The sequence below is a fragment of the Micropterus dolomieu genome, linkage group LG19 (genome assembly GCF_021292245.1).
Source record: "Micropterus dolomieu isolate WLL.071019.BEF.003 ecotype Adirondacks linkage group LG19, ASM2129224v1, whole genome shotgun sequence".
Lineage (NCBI taxonomy): Eukaryota > Metazoa > Chordata > Actinopteri > Centrarchiformes > Centrarchidae > Micropterus > Micropterus dolomieu.
Genome location: NC_060168.1, coordinates 33,470,327 through 33,483,121, shown reverse-complemented (window position 1 = coordinate 33,483,121; position 12,795 = coordinate 33,470,327). Strand labels below are relative to the sequence as shown.

At 46.0% G+C, this 12,795-nt stretch overlaps 1 protein-coding gene across 1 annotated transcript in view; it reads left to right on the top strand.

The window, feature by feature from the left end:
• tgfbi (transforming growth factor, beta-induced) overlaps positions 1-12,795 on the top strand; it is a gene marked incomplete at its 5' end in the record, with an annotated part of 32,183 nt that overhangs the window by 3,935 nt on the left and 15,453 nt on the right. Inside the window, 7 exon segments of the mRNA XM_046030780.1 lie at positions 3,914-4,060; positions 4,161-4,302; positions 4,440-4,652; positions 5,903-6,040; positions 7,025-7,167; positions 9,619-9,755; positions 10,896-11,026. Of these exon segments, the coding sequence (XP_045886736.1) occupies positions 3,914-4,060; positions 4,161-4,302; positions 4,440-4,652; positions 5,903-6,040; positions 7,025-7,167; positions 9,619-9,755; positions 10,896-11,026 (1,051 nt within the window).

Genomic DNA, 12,795 nt, shown 5'->3' with positions numbered 1-12,795 from the left:
TGTAACATCACGCTGCAACACACGCTGTAACATCACGCTGCAACACACGCTGTAACATCACGCTGCAACACACGCTGTAACATCACGCTGCAACACACGCTGTAACATCACGCTGCAACACACGCTGTAACATCACGCTGTAACACACGCTGTAACATCACGCTGTAACACACGCTGTAACATCACGCTGTAACACACGCTGTAACATCACACTGTAACACACGCTGTAACATCACACTGTAACACACACTGTAACATCACGCTGTAACACACACTGTAACATCACGCTATAAAACACGCTGAAACACTATCAACACACACTGTAACATCACGCTGAAACACTGTCAACACACACTAACATCACGCTGTAACATCACACTGTAACACACGCTGTAACACACGCTGTAACATCACACTGTAACACACGCTGTAACATCACACTGTAACACACGCTGTAACACACGCTGTAACATCACACTGTAGCACACGCTGTAACATCACACTGTAACACACGCTGTAACATCACACTGTAACACACGCTGTAACACACGCTGTAACACACGCTGTAACATACGCTGTAACATCACACTGTAACACACGCTGTAACACACGCTGTAACACACGCTGTAACACACGCTGTAACATCACGCTGTAACACACGCTGTAACATCACACTGTAACACACGCTGTAACATCACGCTGTAACATCACGCTGTAACATCACGCTGTAACATCACGCTGTAACATCACGCTGAAACACTGTCAACACACACTGTAACATCACACTGTAACATCACGCTGTAACATCACGCTGAAACACTGTCAACACACACTGTCAACACACACTGTCAACACACACTGTCAACACACACTGTCAACACACACTGTAACACACGCTGTAACATCACGCTGTAACATCACGCTGTAACATCACGCTGTAACATCACGCTGTAACATCACGCTGTAACATCACGCTGTAACATCACGCTGAAACACTGTCAACACACACTGTAACATCACGCTGTAACATCACGCTGAAACACTGTCAACACACACTGTCAACACACACTGTCAACACACACTGTCAACACACACTGTCAACACACACTGTAACATCACGCTGAAACACTGTCAACACACACTGTAACATCACACTGTCAACATCACACTGTAACATCACACTGTAACACTGTAACATCACACTGTCAACATCACGCTGTAACATCACGCTGAAACACTGTCAACACACACTGTAACATCACGCTGTAACATCACACCGTAACACACACTGTAACATCACACTGTAACACACGCTGTAACACACGCTGTAACATCACGCTGTAACATCACGCTGTAACATCACGCTGTAACATCACGCTGAAACACTGTCAACACACACTGTAACATCACACTGTAACATCACGCTGTAACATCACGCTGAAACACTGTCAACACACACTGTCAACACACACTGTCAACACACACTGTCAACACACACTGTCAACACACACTGTAACATCACGCTGAAACACTGTCAACACACACTGTAACATCACACTGTCAACATCACACTGTAACATCACACTGTAACACTGTAACATCACACTGTCAACATCACGCTGTAACATCACGCTGAAACACTGTCAACACACACTGTAACATCACGCTGTAACATCACACCGTAACACACACTGTAACATCACACTGTAACACACGCTGTAACACACGCTGTAACATCACGCTGTAACATCACGCTGTAACATCACGCTGTAACATCACGCTGAAACACTGTCAACACACACTGTAACATCACACTGTAACATCACGCTGTAACATCACGCTGAAACACTGTCAACACACACTGTCAACACACACTGTCAACACACACTGTCAACACACACTGTCAACACACACTGTAACATCACGCTGAAACACTGTCAACACACACTGTAACATCACACTGTCAACATCACACTGTAACATCACACTGTAACACTGTAACATCACACTGTCAACATCACGCTGTAACATCACGCTGAAACACTGTCAACACACACTGTAACATCACGCTGTAACATCACACCGTAACACACACTGTAACATCACACTGTAACACACGCTGTAACACACGCTGTAACATCACGCTGTAACATCACGCTGTAACATCACGCTGTAACATCACGCTGAAACACTGTCAACACACACTGTAACATCACACTGTAACATCACGCTGTAACATCACGCTGAAACACTGTCAACACACACTGTCAACACACACTGTAACATCACGCTGTAACACACGCTGTAACATCACGCTGTAACATCACGCCGTAACATCACACTGTAACATCACGCTGAAACACTGTCAACACACTCTGTAACATCACACTGTAACATCACACTTTAACATCACACTGTAACATCACACTGTAACATCACGCTGAAACACTGTCAACACACACTGTAACACACGCTGAAACACTGTAACATCACACTGTAACATCACACTGTAACATCACACTGTAACATCACGCTGAAACACTGTCAACACACACTGTAACATCACACTGTAACATCACGCTGAAACACTGTAACATCCCACTGTAACATCACGCTGAAACACTGTAACATCCCACTGTAACATCCCACTGTAACATCACACTGTAACATCACACTGTAACATCACACTGTAACATCACGCTGAAACACTGTCAACACACACTGTAACATCACACTGTAACATCACGCTGAAACACTGTAACATCCCACTGTCAACATCACGCTGTAACATCACGCTGAAACACTGTAACATCACGCTGAAACACTGTAACATCACGCTGAAACACTGTAACATCACGCTGAAACACTGTAACATCACGCTGAAACACTGTAACATCACGCTGAAACACTGTAACATCACGCTGAAACACTGTAACATCACACTGTCAACATCACGCTGTAACATCACGCTGTAACATCACGCTGTAACACTGTAACATCACGCTGTAACACTGTAACATCACGCTGAAACACTGTAACATCACACTGTCAACACACTCTGTAACATCACACTGTCAACACACTCTGTAACATCACGCTGTAACATCACGCTGTAACATCACGCTGTAACATCACGCTGAAAAACTGTCAATACACACTGTAACATCACGCTGTAACATCACACTGTAACATCACGCTGTAACATCACGCTGTAACATCACGCTGTAACATCACACTGTAACATCACGCTGAAACACTGTAACATCACACTGTCAACACACACTGTCACACACACTGTAACACACGCTGAAACACTGTCAACACACACTGTAACACACGCTGAAACACTGTCAACACACACTGTAACACACGCTGAAACACTGTCAACACACACTGTAACACACGCTGAAACACTGTAACATCCCACTGTCAACATCACCCTGTAACATCACGCTGAAACACTGTAACATCACACTGTCAACATCACGCTGTAACATCACGCTGTAACATCACGCTGAAACACTGTAACATCACACTGTAACATCACGCTGAAACACTGTAACATCACACTGTAACATCACGCTGTAACATCACGCTGTAACATCACGCTGTAACATCACACTGTAACATCACACTGTCAACATCACGCTGAAACACTGTAACATCACGCTGTAACATCACGCTGTAACATCACACTGTCAACATCACGCTGTAACATCACGCTGAAACACTGTCAACACACACTGTAACACACTCTGTAACATCACACTGTAACATTACGCTGTAACATTATGATTCACTGTATAGTCACAGTATGAATCTGACCTGCACTGGAGCTCCATTGGAGCCTCAGCATTTTCTCTGTGAAAGTCGATGATCAGTAGATTAACAGAACTCTTCCTCGTGTCCTCAGATTGTGACCGTGAACTGCGCTCGTCTGATCAAACCCGACCAACACGCCACCAACGGCATCGTGCACGTGGTCGACCGTGTCATTACCGCCATCTCCAACAACGTGCACACGCTCATCGACGTCGACGACGACCTGGAGACTCTGCGTGTGAGTTCATCTCTCAGCCAATCAATGAGTCTTACCCAGAGCCACATTAGAAGGCGGAGAAGAAGTCACTGACTTCCTGTGCTGTGTTTCTGTGTTTCAGACTGCGATGGCCGCTGCCGGTCTGACCGCCATGTTGGAGAACGAGGGTCAGTACACCATCTTCGCTCCCACAAACGAGGCATTCGAGAAGATTCCTCAGGAGACCCTGAACAGGATCCTGGGAGACCCCGTGGCTCTGCGAGGTGACCAGCAGGAGGCGCTCTGTGTTTTGTTACACAGCTGATTACTGTTTGTTGTGTTTGTAGTTTCAGGCCAACTATGAACTTGAGGATCTTGGCTCTGACGTTAGTCCTCTTGTGTACCTGTCCGCCCCCTTCAGACCTGCTGAACTACCACATGCTGAATCAAATGCACTGCGCGGAGTCGATCGTGACGGGGGCTCCGATGGAGACTCTGCAGGGCACCGTGCTGGAGGTCGGCTGTGACGGAGACCAGATGACTCTGAACGGGAAGGCCATCATCACCAAGAAAGACCAGCTGGGAACCAACGGGGTCATCCACTACATCAACGAGCTGCTCATCCCTGACTCAGGTACTAGTCAGGGATGAGTCAGTACACTAGTACTGCATCTAGTACTAAGAGTAGTGATGTCATAACTGCAGTACAACACATCCAAACTAAACTGAAATAGTCATCCACCACATCGCTGAGCTGCACACACTACCCACTACTAATACCACTATTACTTTATCTAATACTGAGATTACCTCTGTACTTAAGTACATAATAGTACATCAACTGTTACCGCCCAATAGTAATGGTAGTGGAAACAGTGGTAGTAGTACATGTAGTACTATCTGTCTGTGAAGATTCTCAGGTCATTTATTTAAAGGTGGGTTCAAATCTAGGGCAGCTGGACTTTGTTAAAGATACTGAAAGATGTTTCACTATTTAACCTCTGTGGGGTCGTTATCACGGTGATGGATACTGCTTGGTTCGTCAATGCTCCTGGCTGTACGACAGTCGTTGTGGTCGTTGTAGTAGTCTGAAAGGCCTGAAGCCAAAGGTGAGTGTTTGTTTTCCTGGGAAGAGATGAAAGGACAGCGTTGTAGGTGGAGGGATAAGTGGTGTCTCAGACCTCCCCCCTGTTTAGAGGTGGTCTCTCTACTTTGGGTTGCAGCTCTATCAGTATTTTTGTCACGTTGACTTGTGTCAAGGTTGTCATGGTTAAGGAAAACTAATGAAATAACAAACACTAGGTTTGAAAAAACATTTTCATTAACTGAAATAAAAAAAACAATAAATGAAACTGTATCGTCTGTTTGCAAAACTAACTAAACTAATATTTCTTAGTAAATGTCTTCAGTTCTCGTCGTTGTCAATTTATTTAATTGGGCCGACAAGCTGAGTATTATGGGTGGATATGAAATCTATCTCTAGCCAGTTTTTGGTCCATTAAGAGTCCCATTTGGGATTACTCTGAAAATAACTGTCTCAGATGAGAGCAAGAGCCCTTCAGTTTGAGGTGATGAAACATGTGGAACTTTTCTAAAGGGGAAAAAATCCTACCAATTTGAAAGTCCATTGGAAAAGCTTATACAAGGTAAGAGAGAACGCCAAGACCCCCCCCCCCCGAAACAGAAGCTAACCCAGTCTGAGCAGCATGATTGACAAAAAGCCTAAAACTAACACTGACACTAATTAAATCTAAACTAGCAAACCTGCTTTAAAAATGAAGCAAAACTGAACTTGAAAACAAAAATTCAAAAGGAAATAAGAATAAAAACTAATGAAAAATGTGAAACTACAACAACTCTGACTCTGCGTTTGACGTTTTTCAGCTAAAGTTCTGCTGGAGCTGGCTGAAGGGTCAACTGTCGCTACTGCAGCCAAGCTGTTTGTTGAAGCCGGTCTGACCTCCCACCTGACGGGCTCCGAGCCCCTGACCATGCTGGCCCCTCTGGACGAAGCCTTCAAAGGTAACGCGCTTTCTCAGCATCTCGACCTTTGACCTCCGGGACACCAGCCGGGTCCCCACAGAAACACTGAATTGAACTGAAATGACAGTTAAGCAAAATGAACGATCTCATATTATACTGATGGGATGGTTTTGCTGAACTGGGACCAAATTGGACTTAGTTTGTGCATTTTTATTTATTGACTGATGTATTCTGTATAGAATGAATGAAATTCAGACTTGTTGCCTTCTTTGCTTCACCACAGCCATAACATTCACTCAGTGTCCACTTTGTTAGGTACACCTGTGCAGTCAAACATAATCCAATCCAAATGTTGGACTTTTCTGATGGGTATAATTTTATAAAAATAGAAAAATAGAAACACGTCTCCGTATAATATAGGGCAGTGGCTTTTCCATTTCAATATTATAGCCACTGTCCCAGCACCAGAAGAGTAGTTTTTACGCACCCTTGTTCCTTTTCGCCGATCCAGCGTTCTGTGTTCGCCGTTTGAAATAATAATTTAACTCTAATATCCTAACTACAAAAATAAAACTTGACCTATGATGCTACCAAAACATTGTAGGTTAATGCACGTGTGTGTAGTGTAAATGAGGGGAAATAAATAGTAGCCTATTAACTCAAAATTATATCAAATAAGGTTAAAACTGTTAGGGCCTCCACTCCTGTTTCCAACCTCACTTTATTAATTACACCACACTCACAGCTACTATGGTGAGGCTGATTAGCCAATCAGTGGCCAGACTAGAACCAAAAATATGGGAAGTCTTGAAATAATAACTACTGTTCTTTAAATATAAATGAAAAACTGCTATTTTGGCTCCTACATGTAGTCCAGGACAACGCCACGCTAACTATGAGCTCAGTAATAAACGCATTAGGAGCTTTGTAAAAGTTTCATTTATGGCTGAATTTCAGGTGTACCTAATAAAGTGGCCACAGGGTTCAGTCCTCTGTTGTTATTTACCTGTGTTTCTTTAACAGGCAGTCTGACGATGACGCCTGACATGAGGAGGCTGATGAACAATCACATCCTGAAGGAGCAGCTGTCCTCTAAGTCTCTGTACGACGGCCAGGAGCTGGAGACGCTGGGGGGCCTCAAACTCCGAGTCTTCGTCTACAGAAACGTGAGACCTTCTTCTATAACTCTTGATTCGTCAGCCAATGAGAGAGAAGCATGCATCTCCCACCCTGAAACACCTGCTGTCAGGTTCTTCTTGTGTGCGTAGATGTTTAGTCAGCATGGTTTTCATGAAGGCTGCTTTGCTTCTGAAGCGGGTGAAGATGTTTCTGTAGGACTCAGCTTCGGCCTCGAGATGGTTTTGGCCATTTTTGAGTTGTAATAATCTCAGTGACCCACACTGCGTCCTGTCCCTGAACGCATCGTGTGCAGACAGCAGCTCTGTGTCAGAAGCCGGTGACGCCGGCTGACTCCTGCAGGGGAAGCTTTGGGTTGACCTTTGACCTCGTCTGACGACCAGGCTGGATGAAGCTGCGGGCACCTGAGCGGCGCCTCCGTGCGTCCGCGCCGCCGAGTCGTGGCTTTGTGTTTTGTGTGGTGGTTGTTTCAGCTGAGTCACAACAAGAAGCAGCTTGTTCATCAGTTCCTGACGTGAGAAATCCAACCAGGAATGAGACACAGTGAGCTTCATTTTCCTGGAGAAATCCACTTTTTATTGACTGTAACTTCAAACACGTTCACGTCAAGCCTTTTCCCACATTGTCAGAGTCCTGATGTTTTATGAACTGCTTCCTGTCCGAGTTTGAAATCGAATCAGCTGTTGTGAGAACAGATCAGCCTCCATGACCGACACGCCTGTTGCTGAGCGGATCGTCTGTCTTCACTGGCCATAAATATTGTGTCTTCATCTGAGGTCGCTGAGTTTAAGGCTGCTTTTCATTAATAGCTTTAACAAACGCATGAATCGAACCCAGTTTCTGTGTTTGTGCTGAACCCCTGAAGCTGCAGGCCGAGCTGCTGCAGAGGAACATTACTCTGCATATTCTGAGACAGTGACGCGTCTGAGAACAAACATCATCCTTTATTTCATTTAAAAAAGATTTTTCAAAGGAACGACGGCTTGCAGGAAACGTGGTGACTGCATGGTTGTGTGCGCTGCAGCCTCATTGCTGCGACCACATGTGGCGATGATGTCATCCAAAGTGTGAATCAGAGAGACGACCGCAGAAATAAAATGAAGGTCTTGCACATCGGGGCCGACTGCTGGTTTCTGGCGGTACAGGTGACGTCGCTCTGCTGGTTTCTGTCCTGATTACCTGATCGGCAAACGTTTCTGTTGAGCTCACAGACTCCGAATCTTTAGTTCAAACAGGCTGTTGCAGTTTAAATATTTGAGATATAATTTCAGAGTGATTGTTATCATCTTCAAACACTTTTAGACTGAAAAGTAAACTCTTCGTGTTGCCCTGGAAACGCAGCACATGTTTTGATCGGATTATAAAACAGTGTTATTGATCGTGTAGCGATCAGACAGAGACCTGAGCTTGTCTCTGGTGGTCTCCACATGTTTCGGGTCCTGGACTCGTGGGTGGTTCACATTTCTGCTCGGTAATGAACTCTGCAGACCACGAAAAGTTTCCTGCTTCCCACGGCCGCTAAATCCTTCCAGACACGGCTGTGTGTTTGAGCAGAATGGCTGCCATCCAGGACCTGATGTGGAGTCCAGAGACCCACAGACCGTGTGACGTGGAAGCTCAGTACGATCACTACACCGTGTCAAACACTCATCTGTCTGTTAGCGTTCTCTCTCATGACCTCGTGACAGTTTCCTCCCAGACTTGTTGAGAAGAGGGACGCAGTCGTGGTCTTGTTGTTTGATTCAGTATTTGTGAAGTAGCAGCTCAGACGTGTTGTCTTTCCCTCCGTCAACCTTCTGGAAGTGACTTCCTGAGTCACGTTGTGTATGGAAAGAATAACGTCTGTGTTTAGCAGCCGAGCCAGGAAGCATCTTCAGCCAATCGTGTGGCTCCCCTGACGTCAGTTTCAGATATTGTGGTGGCAGCGAGGAGCGGGTGCATGACCAGATCAGAAGCCGGCCAAAATACTGCGATCTGCACATACTGCAGTATGTGTTAGAGAACACCGGGGTGCCTTCTATAAACGTATACGGTAGATGTTGACTGCATCCCGAACCCCAGTTAGCTTAGCATCTGTTCAAAGTGGGATGGGTTCATGGCGTCCCGTCCCCGGCGCTCTGGATAAATGAAGGCGGTGTGGTGAAAGCTCGTGCATGTGCAGTAGAAGGATAACCTGCGGAGGAAAAAACACTTTTTAAACCGTATTTTGGGGCAAAGTCGTCAAACTGGTTCAGGTTTTCCTGCTGCAGGTTTTATGGCTCTCTGCCCGTTCATTCAGAGAGAGACCTGATCCTGTTAGTCCCAGATACCTGGAGGCCTTAGCAAGATGGCTGCCGAGGGGCGGGACTTACCTATATAAGGACTTTGAAGTGACGGACTACATGAAAGCGTCGGTAACGACGCACTGAGAGGAGAAGGCGTTGGCAGGACTTGTACTCGCGTCCTCTCAGGTGTTCTGTTATTCCTCTGTGTGCCTGTAGAACCTGTGCATTGAGAACGCCTGCATCGCTGCTCACGACAAGACGGGACGCTACGCCACCATGTTCACCGTGGACAAAGTCCTCACTCCACCCATGGGAACCGTCATGGACGTCCTGAAGGCAGACGACCGCTTCAGGTGAGCACACACACCGACACACAGATACCATGTGAAGCGCTGCCGGATCGGGTCAGGGAGGTCGAGGGGCGGACAGAGACTTCCTGTCAGACCTCTGGGGTCAAAGTGCTTCCAGATGACTGAGAGAACGAAAGAGAGGAGAGTCTTGATCAGTCAGGAACGTTTGGCTCTGAGAGATGAGACTCCGTCACCTCCTCCTCTGTGTTTGCTCAGGCTCAGGAATCCTCCACGGCTCCGGCCGGGAGTTCAGCGACGACTCTGTCGGGTAATAAAGCTCTCCGCTGTAATGTAATCTTCTGATTATTGAAGGTCGGAGGAAGTCAGTCTGTCAGGAGCGTCTCTTCTCTCTGAGAGCCTCAAAGTCTCCTGAATAGGTTAAAGCTGCAGAGTTTACGAACCAAAGTGTGAAATGACCGCTAACCGCCAAACTGATGCCGGCAGTGTTCTCTGGAGCTCACAGCCTCTTTTACAGCCTCTTTAAAGACCTTCACATATTCAGCACATCCAGCCAGACTGACGGGGAACTGCAGTTCACTGAGCTGAGGACAAAGAGCTGCAGCTCACCATTATTCTCATCCTCCTACATTTTTTTTTAAGTTCATCATTTAGTTTATAAAATGTTAAAAACTAAAAACAGCTGCAGTCCAACGTGACGACTTCTAACGTCTGTCTCATCCAACAGTCCAAAACCCAGAGAGGTTCTGGGATATAAAACAGAGACGAGCAGAAACTGTGAGACGTTTGAGAAGCTAAATGACTTAACACGTCTGTTGTGCCGCCCCCCAGAGGGCAAAATCACCTCATGCAGTTTAAGTATTAGTGCGATGTTAGTGATGACATGATGTCATTATCACCTCACGCATTTCTTAAGGCAACATTTGATTCGTTCTATCATGATTTGACAAATCATATAAATCAGCATTATTATTATTATTATTATTATTATTATTATAAACGTTGCTGGCACACACTCTCAGCTTTTTCAGGACGAGACTGTTTGTCTCCGTTTACATTTTTAAAGTTTCACAAGTGATTGGCAGATCCTTGACAGTCTGTCTGTTCTGTGAGAGGAGGAAACAGGTTCCCACCCCTCCGTCTAGCAGAGGTGTAAGAAACAAACCGGCTTCCTCCTTGTTGCAGCATCCTGGTTGGAGCCGTCCAGACAGCAGGTTTGACGGAGCTGCTGAACCAGCAGGGGGCGCTGACCTTCTTCGCTCCCACCAACAACGCCTTCAACGCCATGTTGCCGGCCGAACGCAACAAGCTGATGCGTGAGTGTGAAACAGAAGGATCACTAGTACGGAGCCAAATCAGGGCCAAAAGTCTGAAACTGAGAAAAACTGCAAGTGAAAAAATAAGATTTGAAGTTGGAAAATGAACTGAAAAAATTAAGTCATCAAATATCAAAATATAAATAAATAAATATATATATATATATAAGTGAAAAATAATTAATAATCAATTTATTATTATTTAACATTTTATTTTTTTTATTTTATTTTTTATTAAACCAATTTAATTTGTTTGAAAACATTGTTTTATTTTTCAAGTTTAAAACTTAAATTTTCAATGTCAAGTTTTAGTTTTTCTACTACAATTTTGGTTTTTCAGATTAACAAAACTTTGGCCCTGATTTAGCTCCGTACACTAGCATGCAGTGTATTTATATTTCCATACAGGGATTCACAGTCCGACGCAAGTGAGCAAAAGACAAATCACTGATTGCTCCAAACAGCATAAATTTATTGCAGCGGGGACATGCTGGCTGTTTTACTTTTAACAAAGGTGTCAGGGTGAATGAGCTGCAGCGTCTGTGTGAAGGGAACAGAATGAGAAACAGACCCGTCTCCTTCAGCTCACCGCCGTCCGGCTCCTTGTTTGGTCCGAACGTTCAGAAACGTTTTGTTTATGTGACTCACAGCCAGATCATTTAACACACTTTATATAAACAGCTTCACTCTCAGCCTAATAAAGACATGGAGAGACGCAGTGAGTGAGACATGGAGAGACGCAGTGAGTGAGACATGCAGAGACGCAGTGAGTGAGACATGCAGAGACGCAGTGAGTGAGACATGCAGAGACGCAGTGAGTGAGACATGCAGAGACGCAGTGAGAGAGACGCAGTGAGACACGCAGTGAGAGAGACGCAGTGAGACACGCAGTGAGACATGCAGTGAGACACGCAGTGAGACACGCAGTGAGACACGCAGTGAGACATGCAGTGAGACATGCAGTGAGACATGCAGTGACGCTGTGAGACATGCAGTGAGACATGCAGTGACGCAGTGAGACATGCAGAGACGCAGTGAGAGAGACGCAGTGAGACATGCAGAGACGCAGTGAGAGAGACGCATTGAGACATGCAGAGACACAGTGAGAGAGACGCAGTGAGACCTGGAGAGACGCAGTGAGACCTGGAGAGACGCCGTGAGAGAGACGCCGTGAGAGAGACGCAGTGAGACGCAGTGAGACATGCAGAGACGCCGTGAGAGAGACGCAGTGAGACATGCAGAGACGCAGTGAGAGAGACGCAGTGAGACATGCAGAGACGCAGTGAGAGAGACGCCGTGAGAGAGACGCAGTGAGACGCAGTGAGACATGCAGAGACGCCGTGAGATGCAGTGAGACATGCAGAGACGCAGTGAGAGAGACGCAGTGAGACATGCAGAGACGCAGTGAGAGAGACGCAGTGAGACATGCAGAGACGCAGTGAAACATGGAGAGACGCAGCGAGAGAGATGCAGTGAGAGACGCAGTGAGAGACGCTGTGAGACATGCAGAGACGCTGTGAGACATGCAGAGACGCAGTGAGAGACACGCAGTGAGAGAGACGCTGTGAGACATGCAGAGACGCTGTGAGAGAGACGCAGTGAGACATGGAGAGACGCTGTGAGAGAGACGCAGTGAGAGACAGGCAGTGAGAGAGACGCAGTGAGACATGCAGAGACGCAGTTAGACATGGAGACACGCAGTGAGAGACACGCAGTGAGACATGCAGAGACGCAGTGAGACATGCAGAGACGCAGTGAGAGACACGCAG